The following is a 27728-nucleotide window of genomic DNA, read 5'->3' on the forward strand; positions in this document are numbered from 1 at the left end:
TATATACTGCTACTTAGTACTGTGTACCAAACAACTGTGTACAGTATATATTTTAGCAGACATTTATGGGCATTGAGGTAGGATGGTTCCACTTAAGTGAGATAAAAGAGGCTGATTTTAATAAGGCCAAGGCATCATTGAGCATGAAGGATTAAGGTCTTGGATCTGTTTTGCTATAGTCAATAGAAATTTTGCCTTTATTTTTAAAGATCACAAGATCTGATCTTAGAGATATGTTCTAAAATTAAACTTACAAATAAACAAACAACTCCCTTACCCAAAATACCTTTTAGAAATTATTTCAAGAACATTTTCAATTCTTTCCTGTTTTCTCTACAAAGAAAAATTGATTTTCAGCAAAATCCAGGTATTTTCTGTGATATCTGTAGTAAATGAGTGCCTGCTTGCACTATTTACCTTACTATCAGGTTAGTAAGCCATCCTATATTGTAGGCATCCAGTCAGTAGCAGCAAAATGCAGGAATAAAGATTGCAAATAATAAGACTATCAATAGGTATGAGTATTTTAAAAAAAATCTGTTTATTTCATTGCTAATGAAACAACTGAGTGCTGCTCAAATTTATACAGTCAGTCAAATAATCCTATAAAATGCTTTTTCTAGGATGTTACAAGGCACATAAATTACCAAATATAGACAAAGAAAAGTAGCCAAAATTATGAACCAAGCCCCAATATGCCTTTAGCTCTTGTAGAGGTGTGTGAATGATTTACAAGAATGTGAATCACTCTACTGACAAGCTAATGAATATTTTACATTTGGCATGACTAACTGAATTAGCAAAAAAGAGGAAGAAAAATCTCACATTCAAGCACAGTGTAGTGTTTTCTGATGTAGGAAGGACTAACGTCTTCTGAAGCTCCCACCTGGGTGAAAGGAAGGCTGTGCAGCTTTCACTGCTTCCAGCGCGGGTTGCAGTGCCTCACCCTGCTGGGACAAATGACCACTTGTGTTGTCTCGTAGAGGAAGGGGCAACCTCTCGACTTCCCTCGGGCTCTATACTGGGCAAATGTGTGAAAAACAGGAAGGAACCACATACAGTTCTGGCACTTAACATTGTCTTTAGCTATAGAGAGTATAAAAGGGTTATTTTCTTGGTCTTTTTATTAAGTAATCAGTTTGGGAAATTGTTTGGCATGCAATAATAATTCTTTTCATATTTTCTTCTCTTGCTTAAGAAAATACTGCAACCCATAAAAATAGACAATTTTGATTTCATCTGAGGAGGCATTACCAAATAATTTCCACRAATACTCATTTTCTACCTGCATAGATATTTTTCAACTAGCCTAACAGTCAAGGACTCAATGTCATAAGATTTTCATACACGTATATTGTACTGCATATTTTCTTCCGTTAACATGATCCACTCCTTTATGTAATTCTAAGTATACATTCACATATTAAAGAGTAATAATTTTGCTAAAAATATATGTCTATTTCTTATCTGATTGTAGTAATTAGCCTATCAAGGGTAATTTGCTATAAAAGGTACAGTACTAGAAATAAATAGTTCTACAACTCAGAGATCTTCAAAATGGGTTGCCATTTTCAGTCTGTCTTAAATTTTCTGAAGTCCTTTTAAAGCATAAACTAAATTTACTACACTTGAGAAAATAATTTGGACCTACATACATAAAGTCCCAATCACGTGAGAAGCTTATTTCACTTTATCTCCTTCTTGGTTTTGTAATGGGCAGAAACAACAAGATAATTGTCTGGATTCATGTCCCTGAGGGTTGGAGATTTGCTCTGGATTGGAGAAGTTTTTCCATCCACTCGAGAGATCTGCAACATCCGGCATGGGTCATGCTTCAGCAAGTAACCTGCAAAAGTCTCCCATCCTCCGCCAACACGAACCATGACATGTTTGTTGTGCAGCATCTGGAATTACACATGCAGAACAAAATATAAAGTCTTGAAGGTGAACCATTCACTGGTAAATCACATTTCTGTTAGAAATGTGATCCTTAACTTTAGTTAGGAATCACAGATACCTGTTAGTAGTCTGCTTTACGACAACTGCATTACAAAATGAAATAGAATTACTTGTACTTCAATTTAATAACTAAGTAAACTAATAGAAACTGTAAGAAAATGAGGTAATATTTAAAACTAACAATTTCCATACTTTATGTAAACATTGCTATATATTTTCCCATAGCAGTGAGTGATGCTGTTCTTCATGTGCTTCATATAAGCATGTTAGCAAATCTAGAGAGGTTTTTCAGATGAATTTCTTGAAATTATTTTAGTAAAGACATCTTTTTTTATGTCTTGAAACTGGCTTTTCATTATAGGAAAGGGATCCATATAAAAGGACTAGTGAAGGGCAAACAACCAGAACAATCTCCTCTGTCTCCTAAAATATCAAAAAGTTATTTTAATAAATGAAGTACCATTTATTTTAACAATTTAAGATTGCTGACATATATAAGTAAAGAAGTCTAATGAGGGAGATAAGAAATAACGTATCTGGAACTGTTTGGAAATACTTGAATTTATGTTGAATTATAAAGGAAAATACAAGAAAAGTCTCCATGTTGTTACTAGTGAGAAGTTTCACCACTGCTTATGCTTGCAGTCTCCACTCCAGAAACACTGAGGCCTGACCTATAAAGCAATCCTTGGTTATTTAGGTRCATAGGTAACCTAAAATCAGTACGTAGGACATAGGTATATGGACACAGCGACATATGACGTAAGGATCTAACTGCCAAATTAGGTACCTCTCTCTAAAATATATATCCTCAAGATCCACACTCTATTTCTGACTAAACTCAAATAAATTTTTTCACGAAGGAAAAATGTAACTTCTCTAATGTCTGCACCTGTGATTTCAGTTGGCAATTTCACTCTAATTTCTCTCATCCAGTTTTCCACTCAAAATGGTAAAATAAATACCAGCTGGGTATCATAAAATAGCATTTTCTCTGAAAGCCACGTTGTAAGTCAGGTAGTGAAAAATGCTTCGATTATTGCATCTCACGAAATGGCAAACATCTTTTAGCCATAGCTCAAGAAATTAAAAATTTGCCTTGTAAAAGCTCTGCTTCTATACAGACATCCTCAGACAGTATGCCAGGATGTATTTATCATAGTCTGGATAATGACATTTGGATTTATGGCTGTGATGTATATGTGGATGTTCTACACCTCCGAAATTCCCCTGAGGGCTGGCAGCTCTGAGACTTATGTGGCACATAAACTTTTTGTAACATACAGCAAGTCAGATTAGTACACTAAGTATAGACAATAAAACAAACAAACAAAACAAACAAAATCCTAGATAATAAAATGCAACAATTTCAGTTTTTGAAAAAAAAAAAAACAAAAACCTCAACATTGATTGACTTTTGTTACATGAGGTGACAGTTTCAGTTAGAGTGAGAAAATCATGGGAATTAATACAACTAGWACAACTTTTCTAAGTTTGCAAATTTGTATAAGTTTATAAACGAATCAGACTCTCCATTCAAATAAGCAGGTGCAGATGAAATTATGTTTTAAATTTTTCATTTAAAAAGTTTTTATGTGAAGAAAATTATTGTTCTTGTTTCAACATTTTGCCTTTTTATATACACCATGGGAAGTCAATTTGGTTTTACTGATAGTGAAAAATAAAGTTACTTCTGCTCCATCCTAAATAACTGAGGGCTATTACCCTCAGTCAAATACTCTGAGTTTAATTAACATCCCTCAAATACGATGACTGTATGTGCTGGTGGTGTGTGCGGTAGGGAAGTTAGCTCCTCTTTGATAACACAGTGAGGTTTTTCTCTGGATGTACATTGGTGTGAAAGCAGAATCAGACTGATACCTTCGTCAATCACACTTTTTCCTCTCCAGCTCTGCTCTTTAGTTTCTGGACTTCATTTTGAACTTACAATGGCATGATCAGACTTCAGTGGTATGAGATTTGAATCAAGTCTTTAGTCTGGACAATATATCACAAAAGAAGCAAATGTTTTTTACATTAACTCTGAAAACTGCAGTTCAAATGGTAACACAGCCTTGAGACAACAAAGTCTAGAGAATTTTATTTAGCAGCTTTCTCCTCTTAAAATACTTAAAAAAGTATTTGAGAAATGCTCCAAACTTTTGAAGTAAAAGCACTTTAAAGGCAACTTTTGGCCCATTAYAACATGAGATGCTGCTGCGGGAAGGAGTTAACTGTAGCTTCTCCATATTGTCACAGAGGGGTTTGCATTCCACAACCAGTTCCTATCTGGACTTTTTATTAAGAGGGAGGTATGGAAAGTTAGTAAAAAGTATATTTGGTTCAATTTCCCTTAGGGACTATTGCACGGACAAATAAAACCTCCTGCTGGGATGTTATTTCCTGATGCTCAGGTTAAATATACWTCTTCCATCTTTCTCCTCTTTTTTATATTATTATAATATAAAAATCATTCAGTGCTTGCTTTTTATATAGACTGGGTTTTCCTACATTCTAAATATGGTCACTGTTCATGCTGTGCTGTGCCACAAAAGCACCATTATACTCCTATAGCCACATTTTGATTTCAGTATCACCAGCGCAAATCTAGAAAAATTCTGCCAGCTTCAGAATTGCTCCAGATTCACAGAAGTATAAATGAGTTCTAAAAAAATAAAATAAAACAAAATAAATATGGCATAAATATGGCATACTCTACTTTCTAACTGGAAAAGCAGTTTCCACCCCAACATATTTCAGCTGAAGATCAAATTTTTGAGATTTTATAATCCACCCAATTCAGCTTTTCCATTGCCAGAGAACTTTATGAAAGAAAAGGGTTGGATACTATAAAAATAAAGTTTATTTGCCTGTGATCAGTGTAAAATAAATTCATGACATTCATGTATTTTCACATTGCTATGCAGCCAATCAAAACTGAGAAAACCTTTTAAGTAAAATAAAATCCAAGATACGTTTATAGCTGACATAAATTATTATTTCTGTTAAGTACAAAGTAGGGCTGTCAGAAAAGCTGTTTTCTCCAGAATCTGTCTTTAAATTAGAACAGCAGAATCTGTGGTGAAGTGAAAATACAAGAAAACGGAGTACCAGACAATAGCATCACARAGGGAGAAATTATGGAGTGTTTTGGTATGCATTAAGGTTATACCAAGAGATAACATGAAAAATGTTTTAACAAAAGTTAGATGAACTGAACTGTCATTACACAGGACTTCAGAATCAAAATGTAATAAGAGTTTCAGTGGTTCTGGTTTTCACATAAATGAGTTCACAGAGAGCTTTATGCCTTATTAAACAGATATTAGGCTGTATCTTAGCTTGTGTAAATGAGCATAGTTTTACTGACTTGAAAAAATCTATTGTATTTTACAGGAATTGAAAACCTGGCTCAGTATTGTTATTCTTCAGATTATATTACAGCTTTCTTTAAGAATATTTTGGAGGGAAGAGGAATTACATACTTTGTATCTCAGCCAAGTCCTGCAAAAGCTAGCAGAGAGAATCCTACTGACTTTAATGGAACATGGGCTGGGCTCTGGAAGCCAAATTCAGCGACCTAAAGCAAAGCATAGTCTGGAGTCAGTTGGTGTGATTTTAGGCCAACTTCAGAAATGATGTAGGCTGCATACTGAAAGTATATTGACTATAAAATCCAAAGGTGTTTGGCAAAATAACGCAGTGCATCACACCAGGAGCTGTGCAAAGATAAATTTGCACTCTAACAGTGAAAAAGTAATGATATTGTGAAAGATGATAATTGAATTCCTTCCAATTAATTTTTACTGAATATGAGACATTTAGAGAGGTGTTCAGAACTACATCATTAAATGGGCTTCTAGAATACTGTATTTTCACACTGACCCCAGAGATGGCACAGGTCAATACACAGGAAATCCCTACATTTTTCAAGACACATCCGTGTTACTACCCATAGCAAGCTGGAACAACCCATCTGTACCTCCAGGCAGGCTTCTAAGCCTGCAGTAAGTACAGCAGTCACACAGCACCACACATATGGCGCACTCAGATAGATATGGCACATCTACTTTATGATTTTGCTGCAACTGCAGCTGATGCTAGTTAAGGATCATTTTGCTCCAGCTTGTCTGTACCATGTACTTTGGTGATCTACCCTCTTGTCTGTGAAAAAAAAAAAATCCAAAATCTCAGCATTATTCAGTAGTCATTCTTACTAAAAAGCACACAAGAGATGGTACAAAACCACAACCAGGATCTGGACCTAGACCTGAGCTACCAGCCTTCCACAAGGAGTCTCTGAGTCAGTATCTACAATACAAGAGTGCAGAGTAGTGAGAACTTATTTTACAGTGCATAGTTTATGTGGATATCTTGATAGAATAGGACATCTCTTGTGTACAAGTGCCTGTGGTCTCCCTCAGCAGTGTGTGACTGTGACCTGAAGAGGGAGGAGAGAACTTGCAACTAGTGGTTGTGTGTCTGGCTGACAGAACATGAACTCTTCTTGGATTTTGGTGTGTATACCTACATGGAAGAGGAAAAGGTATAATTTGGGGACTTGAGGTACCAACATGTTCATTGCATCATAAAACTAGGCATGTAGTCAAGTGCCATAGATTTTATTCCTGCTCAAGGCAAAATACTGGTAATGGTAAAGCACAAGCCATCACAATCAGCCCTCAAACTCCCTGCAATTTTAATGCTTTGCAGTCACCTAGGTCCACTTGAAGCCCACCCCTTAAAATTCTCACATTTATCATTTAATCTGGTCCCAGATTAAATGGCCCTGAGAAAGACCCTATGAAAGACTGGCAATGTGCAGAGAAGTCTAGCTGTTTGCTTTCACAGRAGGTCCAAAAGAAACTGTGACCTTCAGTCAATAATGTTAGTTGAACATCTCTGACACCCAACAAAATATACAAAAGTTAATTTTAACAGATAATGGTTATGCTCTGTGTAAACAGGTGATGACTGGCGGTTTGTCAAGAAGAGGACACTGAGGAGAGCTGGATGGACACTGAACTGACAGTCTGATACAGGATAAATCGAGGGGAACTGTGCACAGCTGTGCAGCACATGCTGCGAGCAGCTGGCCACTGATGAGGCTGGCTATTGGCAGATTTGGGTTAGGAGTCCTACTTGTGCCACRCAGTTTGAGGAAGCATGACTTGAAAAGTGCAAGGATATTGGACAAAGGAAGAAGAGGAGCTGCAGTGCTGCCTACTTGGCCACATGTTAGCTGTTCTTGACAAYGGTGTTTAGCAATCGCATATTTCCATTATCATGAATGCGTTACTCTATCAACAGTGTACTCATTTCTAGTCTAGACCTGTACTAGGAACTTACACTAAGTTTTCTAAAGACATGGGRAAGGGAGTTTTCAAAATACGCTGGTAATTGCTGCTGTATGGATTTTTGCACTTCCCTGAGAATTCAGTGACCTAAAAATGCCAGCAATGTGTAATAGTCTGCTGATTAATTGCTGCAAGTCACAGTTACAGACATTAAAAATACCTGCATTAGCAGAAATTATGCAAGTTCATCTCTAGAATTCACCACAAAAATTATAGCAATACTTTCAATACCATCAGATTTAAACACCACCTTCTATCTGAAATGTATCTCATTGCTATTTTTAAAAATTTTCATCCAGTGTAACATATATTTTATATGAGATATTACTGCTGCTATGTACATAGGATATAGGACTACTTATTAGGAATTACCAAGCACAGGTGCAAATTCACACATGGCATAAGAGCAGACAAGTAGGAAGATGTAACATTTCTCTCTTCTCTCGCTTCGTCTCCCCCCATATATATGTCTTGAATGGAAGCAAATCCTAATATATTATCTAAAGAGAATGATAGTGCCAAGGTAAACTGGCACTATGCAGAAGACAGAAGACAAACAGGAACTTGTGAGGCTGAGCTGCCAMGGAAGAGCAATGATAGTAATATCTCAAGAATGATGACAGTTTGAGGGAAGAGGAGCACAAGGGATCGGGGAAGAAATTCCTAAGAGTATATGGAAGGAAAACAACTTCCACTCGGAAAGCCAGAAAGCTTCTCTGAAAATATTACTCCTCCTGGCTTACATTCTCCTTTTGTCATTGAATTTGTGTGGGTTAATGTCTTCTTATAGAAAAGTCTGAGTATGGTAAAACATCAATCTTATTTTAAATATTTAAAAACTCAGTTAAGTGCATGTCTAGGAAATTCAACTTAAAACTCAGCTCTGCAAATCTGAAAATATGCAAATTCTGTAGCCAGTTCCAGATATTAATTATTCATCCATGCTGAAGGAATCTACTGACAGTATATTAATGTGCATTTTGGCAGACAACATTATATCAGTCCCTTCCAACCTGAATTGCTATAGGATCCTATTATGTTAAGAAAAAAAAGTATTTTCCCACCTGAAAAACTGGAAAAACGCACTCCTCATTTTTCTTTGTCATCCCTCATTACATTATTTTGTTTAACCCTCTCATAACATAGGATTATACTAAAGTGTTTTGCATTACTTCTGCTGGTTTTAAAAGTTCCAAATGATGCAACTTCCATCCCTCCATATACTACATATGGATTATATTAAATATTTTTTAAGGACCTCCTCGGAGTTTTTGTGTTGTAGTTCTAAAACCCCAGTAAAGAAGCCTGCACTTTCTCTCTCTGTAGACACTACAATAATGATATGGAAAATATCCAACTTGCTGAATTATTATTTCTGTCTCATCTTTAGGGATTTATATGAAGTAAATCACACTAAATGAATCACACTTAGATGGAAAATGCATTATAATGAAGCTCCACTTGAAAAATAAAAGATGTCAAGAGCTCCTGATAATTGATTGTCATAATATTTCTAGCTGCATTAGAGTTGATTTTTATAATTAACATTCTTCCAAATTATGAAGAATTTTATATGAATCTTAGATTGTGGTCTGTATCAAATACATTAACAGGTATCTGCCCTGTTTATTGAAACAAGATCATTTACAGTTCTGAGCTATGCTGTATAAACGAAGAATGGGCCAGGAAGATATACTATAACTGATTTAAGGCTCAGCTTCATTGGTTCATGTCAATATTCCCAGAACAAATCAAATGCAAACATTCTTGATTATAGTACATAGTAAATATTTCTGCTGGAAAATACATACTGGAGGCATTCTTCAGAATCCCTAAGTCTCCATTTCTGTGCAGAATAACTGATATATGTCAAGTGATATGTCACTGAACAAGGAGCTCAGTTTTCGTGTAGAACCTAGTAAGTTCCCAACTGCTTCAGCAACATTAGCACACTCATATTCTCCTTGTCTGTTGACTGACATACAAATAAAGAAAACCTTAGAGAAATATTGATTTAAATAGGTGATACAAAAAATTGCTGCAGCTTAGTTCCAGCTGGAATGAGCTTCAGCTGCCTGCTGATGCACTGAAGCTTTATACATTTTCCACGTAAGAGAGCTATAGAGGCTAGCACTAAAAGGGCCTTCTAAGTATTTTATATAGAGCACATATAGATCAAGCAACTCAGAAGCCTCCTTTAATTCACTGAGTCATTTGGCATTTTTTCAAAGTTTATTTCAGGCCAAAAGAATAAGCAGAATTTGTATATGCAAAAACAAAAGGCATCAAAATAATGATTTGAACATTTAAATACATACAAGGCTCATCTAAACATGGGAAGCAAGAAGCAGCAGATGGCAGGTAGAAGTATCTGCTTTTCTGTTTTTCAATATTTGGCTATAAAATCACTTATCAAGCAAAATTTACCAAAGAGGACTGCAGATACTTTTGTTTCTGCAGACAGCAGTTTCATTTAGGACATTAGTCATGATAAAGAAGAAAGTTCTAAGTTTTAAGCTTACCCTCATCTCATTAGAAGTTAAATACAATCTATCACATGAGCCCTTCTGCAAAACTGAGCTGAGTACTAATTTCCATACATTCTTCTAGGCAGAAATTGTTTTTATATTACAGTGCTAAAGATAAAAAGAATTATATTAGTGATACACTACATTACACATAGCAACATCTTTGAGACAAATGCCATCTTTCACCACATGTATGGCAGGTCCTGATTTGTGCCTGGGGCCCAAAGATGATATCCCACAACGAATAAGAATTGTAGGGCGCAATGACATATTTTGATACTGTTAGCTTATTCAATTCCAAACTTCTTCAGATACACATATTACATTCACAGTTTTGTGCTTTTTAATTCCTTTTCAGTAACAAGAATAATACTATAAAACATGAAATATAGTATGAAAAATATCCTCAAGCACAGATACTGTTGTACCTTTTAAAGAGGACCCCCAGTTCTTAAGAAAAGCTGCTTACCTTCAACTAAGTTAAGGCATAATGAAAGTTGTGTAAGGTTTAGTGGGCAATTAGCAGACACCTATAATAGACCCTGTTTTTATCAAAGGAAGAATGCTTGGCTTTTGAATTGTTATAACTGTATTTTCGTCGTCTTTCCTCCACAGACATTTGACAGTTTTATATTACATATAATAATATAGTAATAATACTAATAATTATTATTATAATAATACTGGAATTCAGTGAAAATACTGGAATCTTCAGTATTTGTAAAGTGATAGCAGATTACAGAAGGTAGTAAATAGGTATTACCTATTGTTTCACATTAAAAGAATTCTTAATGAATTTTCTAATAAAGTAGAAATGGAACTGTGTACATATATATGTGTGTGTGTGTATACACACATAGATATACATACAYATGCATACACATATATACATATATCTATATATATAAAGTGAAGATCCACTCTCCCAATTCTAGAAGAACTATTGTCAGCAAATAAAACAGTTAATAACAGATACATTCTTGTCTCCTATTCTTTCTTCAAGATTAGTAGGACTTTGTATCTGTCTCCATTTGTCATCAAAAAAATTGGTTCTAACAGGAATAAGTTTTATAATAATGAGGTTGATGCTCCTCTCTAATCAAGGGAAATAGATTTTCTTCTTTCATTCTTCATCTTTAAAAAGGACTAAACTAGGAAAGAATAACTTGGCCTAGAAAGTAATGAAGTGGAATAGAGTTATATATAGATTTTTTTTTTATTTCTGCTTTCACATTTCAATTTCTACTATTCTCATCTGACCTGAAACATATAACTCCTTATGGGTTTCATAAATGGCTGGTGGTCTCAACGCTGCTTTTAGACACATTGCCAAATTGTAAACCATCAGTCTTCTTTTTGATGATCTTTGTGAAAAGATCAGAAACATACCTAGCTTGAACAAATGACTTGCATTTATTCCTCAGAATGATTCAGCCAGTTTAGGCATCTGCCAGCATGATCAGGCAATTTTTGGAAGCCAGTGTTGCATCCATTTTTTTTTTAATACTGTAAAGTGAGCCATTACATTACAATGGGTTTATTATTTGTGTGTCTTCCCTTGCTCATAAGATTTTCTGTGATAACAGAAACTGACTTCTTAAGACTGGCATGAAGATGCCAGTCTTWGCTGGCAAAGGGAGAAGCTGGCATGGTGGAAACATGCTGAGATACAGATATACATTACTTGGCCACAGAACCAGAATGCACATTAGCAATATATAGAGCATAATGTTTGGAAACTTCTAAATATTTAAACATCGATAATCAAATGATCYATGTGAGGTAGCTACATAAACACTATTAACACCTGGTCTCCTAGCAGATTAACTAACATATATGCCAAAAGGTCTCAAAGGAAACATAGAGAAATCTAATAAAACTGAATGAAAGTAGTTACGCATCTTTAATTAGTGACCAATCCTGCTAAACAAAACGGGCATTTATCTAATTCTTCAAAATGTGCACTGGGTCATGATTTTCTGAAACCTAAACCTGACCCTTTTGCTCAAATAAGAAAATATTTTTTTTCGCTTTTCTGAAAAAGCCCTTAAGGATAAACATGTAACATTATGTCCTGTCCTGTCTTAATTAAATATACTTAGAAAGCAGCCCTCTCAATCTCCTTTTCATCTCACTGATGTTTCTGTGAAAAGATGCATAATAATAGCAACATTTTTACTTCAGGAAACCACACTGCAGAGTGCGAGTGTGCAGATTTCTCATCTTTTAGGAAACAAGCACTTCCCAGAGTGAATTGCTTTCCTCCTTTCACCAAACTCATCCTTATGCAATTGACCACAGTCTTTTATACTGCTCTTTTTTTCTAGAGTGATATTACTGTCCATTTAGCGACTGTTTTCACCTGCAAAAAAATTCTAAAAGTAATGAGGAGGAGTACAGGGAAAGCTGACCTAAAATCAGAGCACCTTTGCCTCTTGGGACTCTGATACTTTTCAAACCTTTTGGATTCCATTTGCAAGTTCTCTTTAGAGAATCTCTGGACCTCATTCGAAATCTCCAGCCCACAAATTTTCAATTTATTTTGCCAGTACTTACACAACTGTTAAACCACTATTTCTCTACAGTGCTTACGAAACCGTGTTATAAGATGTCACATTTTCAGCACAGGGCTGTTGATGCAGCTGGGAACTAAAGACATCTGCATCCTGCTGAAGAAAGAGAGGCATAAAAATAGCATCTAGTGATTCAGCTGAAATCAGACTGCGGTAGCTCACAACACAGTTAGCATACCTTGTAGGTATGACCTATATCACCTGGTCCCCTGCTGAAGATATAGTTAAAAAGATTCTAATAGTGCTTAAGGGACCATATAATTCAGACCTGGTTGTAACTTCTTAACCTTAGCACCTGACAGGAAGGCAAGCAGAACTGTGCAACTGATTTAAAATTTGTATCTTTTGGGACAGTACTAACAAGTTTATCAATCCTCTGTTCATCGCTCTTATGTTGAGCTAAATATCGCACTAGATGAAGRTTAGATCTTCATTTCTGTTTTCAGAGTATAACAGACATTAAAATAATTGCTCAGATATTCCTGAATAACTATCTGAAATCAAGATATGTCTTTGGATATGAACTGGTATAAGTAACATCAGGATCTTGGACTCTCGCACTCTTGATTAAATTTTCCCTTTAGCCTTGCTTCTCRCTTCTTTCTGACATACTTTTATGGAATTTGGGAATAGTTCGCTTTTGGCGTCTAATTAACACTAGATGTTGGTTGTTGTTTAGAAAAAAAAAATCCTGCGTAGGCAAGGACTTTGTGTGTGAGAAATGACTCAGATGCAGAAAGAAGTAAACACACTTGTTTATTCATTAGGAAACAAGTGAATTTCTGTCAAGTGGAGGCTTTTGTTTCTCAGACCAGGAGGAATAATGTCAAGCAAAATTAATTAGATGKGGTAGTGACATGTAGAGAACGGCATTTTGCATTTCTTGAATATGTGACAGCATCATGTAGGTGAAGGGAATGTGCATTTACAAGCACTTTGGATGAGATTCTTCATCAGAGCAACTACGAGGGCAATGAGAGCGGTAGAGTTTCTTGTTGCCTCTCTTCTGGATGTTTATTCAGGGTCCATTCACAAAGTAGACCTACTCTTTATCAATTGAAATGCAGAATATTTAACAGAAACCCAGCTGCTGAGCAGTCCCAGTGAGAGGACTGATTATAACAAGTATTTTATGCAAAGCTCAGTGGAAAAGATGATATGGCAAATAGATTAAATATGAAAAAGAAATCAGGAAGAGTTTGTGAGGTTAAATGAAAGGAAAAGYGTAAACTGCTATATGTTATCTCTGGATAGAGACATGGAAAACCAGATGTAAGATCAAATAAATGGAAGGAGAAGACTGTATCTTTCAGAAAAAGCATGTCAAACATGACCATGTAACTGGCAAAACAAACGTGCATAAGCATGTGCTAGCACATGCGCTTGGTCAAAAGAAGGCCACTTTACTTTCATCCTTGAATCAAAACATTTATGATGATTCTTTCTCACTTACTAAGCAAAGTAACTTTTTCTCCTCAAAGAATGCCACTAAAATCAAATACTAAAACAGTGAGATACTACTCAGAATGAGGTAGAGAGGCAACATTAATAATAAATAAAAATACATGCAGTTAGGCTAATAAACAATGCACCAATTTAAAATAAAAGACTTGTAAATACGAAGGGAATTTATTTTACCCAGACTATTGAAATTCCCCAAATTTACTTTTCTTTCGGGATATTAAAGCATTTATAGAGTGATAATGGAGTGATGGAGTAATAATCAATTTAGATTTTGCCATGGACTTTATTGAATCTATCTTTTCACCGTACAAATGTGTGGGTTGCATGTGAACACTCTTGTGCTACAGAATTTCAGAAGCACACAAAAATGTTCTTTTGAACCTTGAAGTGCCATCTGCCTCCTAGCTATTTTCTCAAGATTCATTCTGCCTCTCATTTCTGAATAATAGCCTCAAAACAGCCAAATAAAGGAAATTAATCTTTTCCTCGTCCACATAATAATAAAAACCCTCTTTCCTTTTCACTGAAATACAGAATTCTTCTCTATACCTGCCTATGTAAGTGATACAAGCGTAAAAAGTGCTATAGGCCTGTTAACAAGCCTAGCACAGATTGATTTATCAYGTGCATCCAACTGCAGCAACCTGCACATTACCCTAACTCATTTTGTATTTATTTTAACATTTCAAATTGCTTGAAGTAGCTTTTTTTGTTGCTGCTTTTCAGCACATGTAAGATTAACACAGAAGCTAGAGTTAAAATGCTGAATTTGCTTCCTTCACTGTGCATCCATATCCTCAGGGATACCAGTATCGCAAAGCCAGCAATAACTTTCCTTTAGCTGGGATCTTTGTAATATTTGCCACGAAACCGACTGCAGGTTGTTTTTCACAAAACAGTGTTTTCCTCAATGGGCAAGAAGAGATTAAATGTCACAGAGCCTCTATAGACAGCAAACCTAGAAGGATGTTTTCAGAAGCAATGTTACAACAGGAGTGTACTATAAGTAAAGCAAAACAAATGATTGGAACGTGCTTTCTCATGAGTGCATAGGAAAATCGCCAGAGGGGATATTTCATTATTAGAAGTCATTCCTCCCGTTTAAACCATTTGACAATCACACATGTTATAGAGATGGGAAAGTCCTTGAGCAGATCACCATTTAAGTAAAGCAGCTGAGCATATTTATTGAAATAAAACTTTCAGGAGCTGTAATTACATTTTTCCTATCATATTGAGATACTAGTATCAAGTGTGCACGAACACAAATGGCTTAGARCCAGAAGATGAAATTTCTGTCTTACCTCCAACAACAGGAGTATCAATTGCATTTCACATAGATTTTGGTTCGCTGGAAGATGTTTAACATCACCCGCACCTAATGCAGGTCACACTGCTCCCCAGAGTTATGGTCCTCAAGTTTCTTTTGTGTTTGTATGCCTGGGTTTTCTTCCAGTTGAAACCATGTTGTGCTGGAGAATAATATGCCCATCTAACACTTTTTATTGACCTTAAGATGCCACCAGTTGGTAAGCAACTGATTGGAAACATGACCCAGAAATTTTAAACTTCAAAAAAAATTTTGATGTATCCAACAAACAAAATTATTTTCAGCTGAGATAGGTAATGTTCTCAAGTTGGCTTTTAGTATTTCAGTTTACCATACTGAATCCAATGTCATAACATTAAAAAAAAAAAATCACGATCCCACGCCCTGACATTAAGCATGATCCCAATGAGGATGCCTACAAATATTTCTTCTCTCTGGCTTCCTGAGCTTCTACAGACTTGGTGTCAAAGTGGTTCAGTGAAACAGGATGGATCAAGAATTGGGTAATGATTGGACATTATTCAGGTTTGTATGACTAACCTTCTCCATGACACTGAGAGAAAACCAGGTGTTGCGGGAATAAATTTATCTCACATCCATTTACTTTATCTAATCTCATCATCTGAAAATCTAAACAGAGTCAGCTTTCAGTATGAGTCTCCACAATGTATAGGATGAGAGAACTGATCTTAGCTTCTTTTTATAGACTTTTCTGTAGAACAAAACCAGCAGRTAATAAGTTCTGTAATGTAAATGCTCTATTTTCTTATACTGCAAACAACGTGCAAAAAATGTCATCACTTTGCCTTAATCTTTAAATAAAATGATGTACAACAGAATAATTTATTCAGAATTCCCAAATTTAAGGATTTTCTATATTTGAGTCAGATTTCAAACAGTTTATTTTCAACTACTTTCAGCTAAGCAGCTATATTCATTGCTGTGCTTCCCATGCTACAAATACAAAAGTACTTAAAATAGAAAAATTTTTCTGCCTGGAACTGCAAAAAGCCATGCCCATGAAGATGACACATTCAGTAYAGGATAATGTCTTACTGAGTGAAAAAATTTAAAACTTTTAGTCATCCGTAGGAAGGTATGATAGCATCAGCTATCATTTACACAAACATGATGACTGAGCATAGAACCATGCTCATCTGTTCTTTAATAAGTTTCTCAAGTGTGTCACTCTTATGTGCCCCTGAAAAATAAATAAAAAATTTAATGTCTAGACTCATCATGATATGACTGAACCGATTAGCATCGCCTATAAAAATAAAACCCGCATCATGATTGCAATTATAACAAAAATYACAGGGAGGCAGACAAACCCTGTCACCAATTATTTACATGAGAGAAAGGAACAGAAAAGGAGGTTCCAAAGAATAAAAGATCTCAGAAGAGACTGTTAGAACTTCTTCATTTGGTCACATAGTCAAATTTTACCAATTTTACTATGGAAGCTAAAAATTTCCAGACACTTTATCAGATTAGTAGAAACTGAATGCCACGTTTGCAGATCTATCTCAGTGAAGAACTAAAAGATATATGACACTGTGTAGCTCTTTTTTTTTGCACTTCTCAGCATAACGATATCCYTGGCTTTAGATAATTTTATGCCACTAATGAGCCCTTTTGGTACCAGTACCTCCCTCATTTGGTTTGAGGCTATCAAGTAAGCTAAAGGAAAGACAACGCCCTAAGGAGGTTTAATAGACTGGAGATGCAGCAGTCCCATGAAAAGCAAACATGATGGGTGGTCAGTGGCAACCTGCTGAACAGATTTGTAGCTGTGAGGTAGAGACAAAGATGACTGAATGYTTTTAGGGTAGAAAAGAGGATATAATTTCTGTTTGATCATTGGAAATAAAAGAAAACCTAGCCTCTGAGTTTAAGGCTGAACACAGACCTATTTTTTCCCAGCATGGATATCTAAAAGAGTAGGCACGTCCCTACTTTCAGTTTCTTTCAGGCCTACCTTTAGTTTGGACAGATTTTGAAAAAAATCATTTTTCTCTTCCCACACCCACAGATTTGATTTCCACAACCTGAATTGTGACAAGCAGGAATCATGGCTCAAATTAAAGGCAGTTTTTAAGGCCCTTCTAGGAAACACATGCATCATCATGCCTTCTCACCAAAGGCCATCAGATAAAATTAGGCTGTGCTTATTAATCACCTAGCTACCTACATGCATCTGTAGATGCAGAAGCTGTATTGCACAGGTCCAGTATGCACTAAACCACCATTTCCAAAAAAATAAAAAATAAATAATAATAATAAAAAAGAAAAAACACAAACAGGAATTACACTGACAATAATTACGAAGTTTAGTTAAGAAGTAAGAAGTCTAAAATGGGGGAAGCCTCAGCAGTACACTGGCCTCACTAAGATCATGGGCCAAAACACAGAAATTATTTGAGAAGAGCTGTAATACACTCAGATTCCATTTATTCCCGGGCCAAACAACTAGCGTTCTTTTGAAAAGCTTTTAAAGGCAACACAATATGCCACACAAACAAAGCCATTTGTCCTTGGTTGCTTAGTGATCCTCAAATGGAGGCATAAAGAAATTCATTGGGCCTTTATTCTGTCTAATTCAAAAGGTTACATATTACTGTCAAGTCCTATCGTTGCATATATTTAAAAATTCTGTCTTTTAGAAGGAAACAATCCCTTTATACTACTCTCTATGAGAAAAACTCATTAGAATGTGGATACATTGTCGATATTGCTTTCAAAACCTCTTGTAATGGCAACAGAAATTAGTAAACACCACTGGGGTACATGTCATATTTAAGAGCGAGTTACGTCRCAATAATTTAACTCATTCTTTTTTTCCTTCTCCTTTCCTCTACAGCATATTTTTCCTTTACTTTCCAGATCTTGTGCTATTGAGAAATCTGTTCTCTGCATTAAAGGTGAGAAAAATTGAATGACACCTAAACAATTGAAGCACAAAGAAAAAGTACAGAAAAGGACAAGAGTGCAAGCCTTCTTTTTACAGATGTCCCACAGCAACCTAATACTCCATAAGGGCAAGGAGAAGCAAAGAGGGAACTGTTTTTGCCCCACTGTCCTAGCACTCTGGTAACCTGAGGTCAAAATACTCCTCAAATAGGTGCAATATTCCTTTGCCACCAATGTTGTAGGGATGGTTGTTTAGCATTTACCCTAAAGTAAAAGACTGCACTCGACCAGTTGTTGTGGAGTAACTGCTATCCTGCTAACGTATACCCTATTCTATCACAAAGTAACTTGTTAATTTGCCAAAAAATCTTAGTAGTTTAATATGACTCTAGGAAGAGGTAAATTAATTCCCAATATACTGAAACAATTCTTCTATTCTGACTTTCTTCCAGGAAATCCTGGACCATGGAGTGATGGTTGGCCTCCAATTGCTTCCACCCATGATGTAGTACAGTAGGAGCTGTAATTCCATCTCCTGCCATTTTCTCCATCTCCAGTAGGAACTTTTTCATCACTCCAGGCTCCATCTCAYTCCCTTGATGTGTGTTCCAGCAGAGCACCACACTCTGTTAAGCACTTTATACTCTCACAACTTATCACAAGGAGTAAAGAAGCTTTGGACTCTGGATGCAAGACTAGTATGTTTTCTGGACTCAAGACCAATACCAACCACCTCTACAGCTCTAATCAGCCAGGTGTACTTTGTGATGAAAAATACCCCTCCTAGATTAACAAAGCCTGCAGACAGAGTATGGTGAGGTAAAAATACGAGCTGACCAATATTTAAGATTAAAGGTCAGTTCTCTGCATTCTGTATTTTATCTACTTCTCATCATCCATAATGAACTGATAGTAGTTCAACTGACATTTAACAATACTTAATTATACTAAATATCATGGTGTATCATACATTAATTCTAAAAACTAATGTTATTAGAGTAATTCCAGCCCAAATTTATATGTGATTTTTTACATATACAGCAGTTGTCTTTGAAACAATGCATCTGTATGCTTTATTTCACTCTTTTTCACACTAAGCTTCTGACTTAGTCCTGAACTTCAACACAGCTCTGCACTATAATTATTGCATATGCATCTTGCTCTAATGTCAATTCTGAGATCATCCCTTCTCATTTTTATCATTAATGCAATGTTCTCACTGCTGTCAAATTCTAGAACAATTTATTTTCAGATGACAAAATGCCTTTACTTGTGTGGCATAGTCTTACATACAAACAATCTTTAAATGTATGAAAGTTGGAAGTAAACACAGTAAGAGCACAAATATTATCTAGAACAGAAAATTAAGTGGTAAGTAACTTATGTGGTAAAAAAAACAGTTAGCCAGCCYTACTCTGCAGTATAATTGTTTACACTGACCTATACTAGAACAGGAACAGCTATAGCTTTTATGGTAGAGTTACCTTGAAGAAGAATCCTCTCATTACTAGCACATATAATTGAGAGAAAAGACTTATGGAAAATAGCTGTGATCTGACAATATTCAGAAAACATTACTGCAACCATCACTGACAAATTTTATTCACAAGAACTGTCAGGTTTCCCTCAGATATTTGAGAAAAATCAATGGAAAGCACAGGTAGTCCAAGATATTGGATTGAGCATCTATAAAGTGCTTCAAACTCATTGAGTTTTGTGATTTTTAATTGCACTGGAAATCTTAGTCTGTATGCGCTTAGACAAGATCCAAAAGACAGAACACACAAGTCTCAATATTTCTTTTTTGTAACTGCCTATGAGAATACCTTAGGGCAAGACCAAAATTATCAAAACAATCACAGATGTCCCAAATAAAAATGCAGGGATTTCTTTTGCCCTCTACCTTAATCAGCAGAGCTGCATGTATAACCGAGGAATTTACATTTGGAAAATATCTAAAGACACATACTGTTATCAGATCTTGCTAAAAATAAGACCAAGTATCACTCTTTTACATAAATAGGCCTGATTTAAACTTGTTCAACACCATGGGTTTCATTACAGTATCTTTCTGATTTACACTGGTGTAAATGAGGGGAGAACTAAGGTAGCATAATTTCAATAATGTTTATATTTAGACTTAATTTCCTTCAAATAGTACAAAGCATCCTCTCAGTTTTCAAAATGATGTCAGTGTAAGTCTATGGTGTATGATGTTACAAGGCTGGAATGAAATGATGTCAGTACAAATTTATGAAAGCAACATTGTAAGCAATGACCCAAAGTTATATTAATGTGTTTAAAAAACTGCAAAAACAACAATCTAAATGCAATAAGCAACTTCAAGTAAAATTAAAGTGATATTACAGACCAGAAATGATTTATCTGACATAGCAATCATCAGTCTTGACTACTGGTACTGAGCCAAACCTAGTCAAGTGCAATCTGTAGTAGATTAGCTAAATTCAAATACAGCAAAGTTCAAGTGATTTCAGCCTGCATGGAAATATTTAGGTCAAATTTAATGGGAACATAAGTAATATTGGAAATTACATAGTAGGTGCAACTCAAAGTGGAGAAGAGTGCAAATGGCTGTAGAATTTTCACTTGCATGTTGCGTGGACAAAATTTACTCCTAATATAAGGTGGAAGCAGGAAATATACATTCACTTATTGTAGTAGTTTCTACCAACAGTCTTCCAAACACAAATTAGAGGTGATTTAGTTGCACTGATAAGCACATGTTAACGTGTGACGATTGCCATATCTTTCACTATTAGCTGCTTTTCTTGTTCCACCTTTCTCCTTTCTGGGACCAGATTTACATGAATAATCATAATAATTCAAAATTTCAATGCATTTGAACTTTAAATGAGTTCACTCTGAATTTACAGTAGTGTAGCAGAATGAAGCATCTGCACATCAACCTATAACAGGCTATATAACAAATTGCATAATTTTACATATTGAAGTTGTCAATTTGATGTCACACACAACTACTTTGTCACAGTCATTAGATCCATTTTTGGACCATGCTACCAGCACCCTATATGTAACCTACCCTACTATTCCATCAACGCTAAACTTACAAACTACAAGGATCTCGATTGTTAGAGATGTTAACTAATGTTCTAATCTGTAAATATTAAAATCACCTGATTTTTTTTCTGGATATTTCTACTAAAACTGACTGTCCAGTCCAATGTGAAATTCAGCTGAATTGTAGTCTCATCTGGCTTGATGTGAAATTCTGGGGTTTTTTAATGGTTTTTACAAAAGACCATACTTTTAAAATGGATATAAAACTGGCAAGATTTAACCTTCTTAATTTGGGTGACAAAAGAGAAGATACTGATCGTTTTGTTCTCTTCATGTCTGCTTTGACAGCATGTGTGATACTAACCTTCTGCCTAATCCTCATTTTTCCATGAGATGGATCCAGGAAAAAATCATGGTAATACTGTCACTTTTGTTCTGCAGAATTCCAAGTTTATCTTTGGAACGAGTTTTGGGACAGTTYACTGTACTATATTTTTGTGGAACTCCTCAGTGGCTGACAAGGTGCCAAGCTCTGAAATTCATTACCAAAAGCAGACACCAAAAAAGCCGCTTCCTTGGTGTGGAAGTTATGATAAAGAACGGATAGCATCAAAGGGAGAAGTAACCTAATTTAAGCAGCGTATACATTTTTCACGTAGTGCTCTTACTCTTTGGGATATTTAATAACTTTAAGACTCTGATAACCCTCTCGACACAAGAATGAATTATCTGAATTTAGTATTAGTAACCTAGTTTGGTTTTGATAGCTGCCAGCTGTAACTTGATGGGATTTAAGTTTAGTCACATGGAAATCCCCTGTTGTAGATATTCTAGTATGCTGGATCTCTTCGCACTCATCAGTTTTATATCTTTCTGCAAATGCCAGAAGAAATATCTTTCTGGGGCTCTGGCAAAGATCTTGGAATGGGAAAATGTATTAGTTGCCAAAAAGGTACTGATTACTGTAACAGAGTATCCTGGAATCTCTACCCTTTTCCTTTTAATATCAAAACCCGATTCTGATTTAGAACTGAGCTTTCTGACAGAAGGTGTTTCCTCAGGGATAACTTGTGTATAGGTTGACTATATGTGACTCTATCGTCTTAGAGTACAAATCAAGTTTCAGTTACTTGGAAGCGCAAATAAATCAATATAAGTTTTATATCATTTACCCTTACATTATAGGTGTCAAAGTGGGTACACATAGAATATACAGACAGAAGTAGCAGTTCTATTGCACGTACACTTTTTAACCGTAATTTCCTTTGGAGGAATTATAGAAAACTACATTCTTAAACTGAATTCTTTCTTTTGGTAGGAGGAGAGCTACCTGTAGGCAAAGCCAGTATGCCACTACTTCTCTACATACTCCATCTTCAGCCTTCACTTCCTTCAGAGAACTATGTTTTGCTTACTGTCAGCATAACAGATTTTCCTCTGATAATTCTCTGATAATTTTATGAGTGTTTACCAGAAGATCTTGCACAGAGATGATATTATTTCTATGACTGATTGCAGTATTTGTGTGGTGATCATTATCCAGAAGTGACCCAATAAAGCATGTAAGGCTATGGAAACATTCTTGGCTGACATGCCTTCTCCAATAATCTCTCTTTCACTGTTGCTACATCTAAACTGTGAGATACAAAGCACTTCCTATATTCCAGATCTGTGTGGTGTGCCTGGACCACCTCTCAATCCATGTTAAGACAAGACTTTTTTAAAAACTTATCTCACCTCTTCCTTTCTGGTTTCCATAGGAAAAATCCACAACAGCTCTAGCTGCGTGCTCAATCTGGACAGTCAAGAAACCCTATATGTTCAATATTACATATATTTCCAAACCTATCCATAGCCAGAGCTAACTAGAATGAAATAGCTGTTGCAGTTCTGAAAATGTTAGTTCACTCTATAGCTCTGTTAAATCCCTAAAGCCTTATTGCTTCTTACCATGCTCTATCAGTCCATCCACAGAGAAAAGAGTAGTATAAAGATATCTAAGCATGGAGCATGATAATTCCTGACTTCTTGGAACTGCACATGGAAATCCTACAGATGTAACTTCTTATTAAAGCTGAACAATGAAAATTAAGTACTTCTTTCAAATGTGATATTAAAAGCAAAATTCTTCAAGCCTAGCTTCCTGCAAAGAAATCGAATTCAACTGCATGACAAGGCAGATGCAAATACTAAGATCATATGCAGTGTGGATTTCCAATAAGATGTATATAAATACCAGTGAATTCAGTTCTTTCCAGCCATACATACATCAACATCAGTGATGCATTTCTTCTGAAAAATAAGCAAGCAAATAAACAGACCATTGTCAAGGATCCTGTGAGAAGGATCCTTGTTGTGAGAAGTCTCCCTGTAGGTACTGGGCAGATTGATTTCTGCTGAATTCTTGCACATTTCTCCACTTTACTTCTCCTTGGTTCTCTCACTAACGTAAACACCCAAATAATGTATACCCCAAAATATAGATACCAGAAATGGTAAAAGGAATGTATTGAATTCAATTGCTGGTAAATTCTATAAAAGAAGGTTGCCACAAAGATTCTGTGAAGTAACTACGATTAAGTATTTCTTAATGTCACTGTCCTTGAATAGTGTAAAATATTTAGAAAAGGTATACTGAAGTGGAGGAGGAAAACAAAATCAAAACATGAAGTTTCACAACTTTATTTTCAAGGCAGGGATTTGGCAGGGCCAGACAATGCCAAGAGGAGGGAACACATTCAGCTCAGTGCATCTTTGGCTCCAATCCCAAAGCAACACCTGATTAGCCAATGACTCTACCATGGTGAAGAGCTGATTCTCAGAAATAACAGGCTTGGGAGGTTGGGGGAATGGCTAAGAGCCTTGATGGTTGAGATTTACTAATCCTTCTCCATTGTTTACCACCAACTCTTAGGTTTATAGATTCCTCAGGCCTTTTACGGTCAAGGATAACCTAAATCTTATTTTTCTATCTGATTCTTGACKTCTGTATTGGCAAAACAGAGATATTATGTAACAATTCCTGAAGTATTAAATGTCAATAATATATTAATGTTCACTAGACTCCAGAAAAAATTACTTGATGGCTCTAAGCCAAATAAAGCCAGACTCTTGGCTTTACAAGAAAATGCATTGACCAAGAATGGTTTAAAATGTTTTATATAGGTATAGATACATTGCCAGACCTGGATCAAACACCAGCCCTCCACATTTCCTGCAGCAAAGATTTCATACCACAAACGCCATACTACACAGGAAAAAGCTCTGATCATGAAGACATCTCATCTGGCTAACCCTCAGGCAAGCTTTTTGGACAAAATTGAAATCACAGCAGAGTAAAGATAGAGGAGTTAAAGAACAATAGCCATTATATTAAGGACATTTTGCAAATAAAATGCTTTTCAGCAGCTGAAACAAGAGATTGAGATACACAGCACATTTAACACAAGCCTTTCTCCTACTATTCTACGCATATTTAGGCAGTGTGCTTCTTATTTATCAGTAGATTACTTTTCATTACTGGTTTTGTTATATGGATGGGATTTGCTAAAACACTAAGAGCTGAGTTAACTCCRCAGAGAAATTTTTGCCATTGATTGCAAGGAAAACCTATCTGCTTGACAAAGACTGAATATTTAAATTACAGTATCTGATCAAAAATTTTTTTTAAGTTTTCCATTACCTTTTCTTTATTGGAAAAGGTATTTGAATATGGGCCCATAGAGACAGAAAACCCTAATACTGAAACAGAAATCTTTACACTAGACCAGGCTTTCAATGAATAAAAGTTTATGCTTGAGTTGTTTATGCAGGGCTTCATTTTCTACAGCATTTTTTGCAAACATTATATTTGCTTTAAACAAAGAAGGACAAAAAACAGACTAACGAGAAAGAGGGATGCTTGAGAACAACGTACACTTTCAGCATGAAAACACCATGATATCATTCTTTGGCTTGCTAATATATATACTTTGGGAGAGACTGGGGGGGGGGAGGGGAAAAAAAAAGAAATCAGAAACAAGGTTCTTTGTACCCTTATGAAATGCCAAATGACTCCTCCTCCCTCTTGCCCCTCAGTAAATCACAGGGAAGCAGTTAAGAAGCAGGAACCAAGAAGCAAAAAATTAGCACAAACAGCATAGTCATTTCTCAAAAAATGGTTTAACTGAAGTGCCAGACTGTCATTTTACCTGATCTATTTGACTCTGGTTAAAAGATTTTACACAGAGTTGTGAAAGTCACTGTAGTTCTAGACCTTACAAACAACACCATATTGAATTTTAAAATGCATATACTTTGCAGACAAGGCAATTCCGGCCAATCAGGATTTTCTCTACCTTCTTCATAATAGATCTCTGTTTTATGGTTATACACTGAAAAGGAAAAAAATCACAGTATTGGCTACACCCTGACATTATAGAGTTTTTTTGTTTTTACCTCTCATTGTAAACTGGCTTGGAGTATACTTTTAGGTATTAATTTTACTTCCCATTTGCTGATCTCATTGGCCTTCTACATTTTATTGTGCGTTTCAACAGGGAACAGGTTGGAAATACACTTGATAGAATATAGAAAATTGATATCATTCTAATCATGCCAAAAGAGAGAAATTGACCTTTTTTACAAGTCAAAATTATGACACGTTGGCATTTAACAGGATGCTGTACTGCCGAAATACTTAGGCAGCTCAAAGTTAACATGTTGTCCTTTATTTTTGCTGAGCTTCCCCATACACAGGAAAATTAGATGGGACAACTAAAGATGGTCTAATCAAAGTTTGTTTAAAAAAATTGTTGACACGTTAGGAGTTTACCAACAAAATTAATGAATATTTGTTTTTGTTTACAGAATGAAAATTTTCYTTGGCAGAAAAGGAATGATTTTAAAAAGCTGAAGAAATTGTTTGAAACTTTTATAGTAACAAAAGTTGCTTATGTTCACTTTATGTTTACATTTGGCTAATTATAATGTTCCAGAGTTGTACATCACTTCTCCTACTTCCTTGACAAACCTCAGCTAGCTTTCAGAGTATCAGATCAGGAATGCAGGCAATCCTGATGGATTTATGCTGGCTTCTACTTTTGTCTGCATATAAAAACCCTTACAGAATCACTTATTTCATGTTTTTAGTAGTGAATATAACTGACCTATTTTCAAGTTATAAAACTTTTAATGGTATTATTCCTTTCTTTCAAGTCCGCATTAAATGCGCTGCTAGTCCCAGCTCCTCTGCATCTGGATTTTGGATGTCTAGGGAATCAAACAATTCCTTTTAGTTCTCCATGAAATCTTACCTGCACCAAAAAAAAAAAAAAAAAAAACACAGAAAGGACTAGGAAAATATGAATAATTTTGTAAGACTGTCTAGAAAAGGTATTGTATTAGGAATCAGATCCACAGTAAGTCAGTGAATTACTGACTGCTCGTTTGCTGTTAGAAAAGAATCTCATCTAATACAGTGAAGATAGATGAAGAAGAAATGAAGCGATATAGATCATTGCCTTGATAAGCAGATAAGAAAAATATACAAAAAGAAGTAGCAGCAAGATAAATTCAGGATTTTTGAAATCCTATCATATAATTAAAAGCATTCATTTTACTTTTCATAACAGTATTCAAATACCATTATTAACTACAGTATGTGAAACTAACTGACCTATAAAAGTTTAATTGGTTAAGAAACAGGATACCTAACTGTAAAAGGTTTCTGGGGTCCATCACAGAAAGAGAAAAATTGAGCAGTAATAAGAATAATTACTAGTTTTCAACTTTTTGTAGAATAGAATTTAAAATAGAATTTTAACAATCTTTTTTCTTAAGTTGAATCCATTCTAGAGCGTTAAAAAACAAGCTATGAGAGCATGCCATAAAACAGTCTGAATTAACTGATGCTGGTTTTATTTGGGAAACACTCTGTATCCAGCCTTCAGTTTTACAGTTCCTGTTTTTAGAAAACACCTTTCAGATGAGCAGTTCAGTCTGGGATATCCCAAGTTTACTCATCTTTCCCAGAAAAAAGTGCTTGTTGTATTTAATACTTCCTTACAGAACCAGAGTCTAGCTGTTTTACTCTGGGTTTCCAAAATTCTTCATAAAAAAATAAAAAATAAAAAAAATAAAAAAGACTTGTTCCTAGATTTCCAGTAAAACATGCAATATTCATCTTTTAAAAATTTCTAAATCAGTTTTGCAGAGATTTGCAGATCTCAGAGAGACCAAAACATCTGAATTTCAAAGAATGGTCCTAGAAATTTGTGCATTTACCATTTTTGATCAAAATATATGGAAAAAAATTATTTTCAAGTACATATACTCCTCAATAAAATAGTTCTTTACTGCAAGACCATGGTGTAATCACTTCTGGACTTAGATTAAGGAAACAGTGGTATTTTCAGAAGATAAATAATAGCACTGGGTATTGGTTAGAACAGAATTAAAATCAAGTACTAAGTTCTAAATTCTGCATTTGGAGAAGCTAAAAGTTTTATCCCTTAGCTTCTGTGGACTACCACTGTCTTCAGTATTTGTCTACTAATTTACATCTCTCTCGTTAGACTGTAGCTTATTC

General features: G+C 35.4%; 1 protein-coding gene across 6 annotated transcripts in view; it reads right to left on the bottom strand.

Annotated features, from left to right (window-relative positions):
* Positions 1 to 522: 522 nt before the first annotated feature.
* GAS2 (growth arrest specific 2) overlaps positions 523 to 27728 on the bottom strand; it is a 94498-nt gene continuing 67292 nt past the window's right edge. For all 6 annotated transcript variants that reach the window (XM_085300898.1, XM_085300899.1, XM_085300895.1 and 3 more), the window contains exon 8: positions 523 to 1904. In XM_085300898.1, the coding sequence (XP_085157024.1) occupies positions 1686 to 1904 (219 nt within the window). In that variant the 3' untranslated portion in view covers positions 523 to 1685. The remainder of the gene's footprint in view (positions 1905 to 27728) is intronic.

This window comes from Rhea americana, unplaced genomic scaffold (genome assembly GCF_003343005.1).
Source record: "Rhea americana isolate MKP2758 unplaced genomic scaffold, rheAme1 scaffold_17, whole genome shotgun sequence".
Lineage (NCBI taxonomy): Eukaryota > Metazoa > Chordata > Aves > Rheiformes > Rheidae > Rhea > Rhea americana.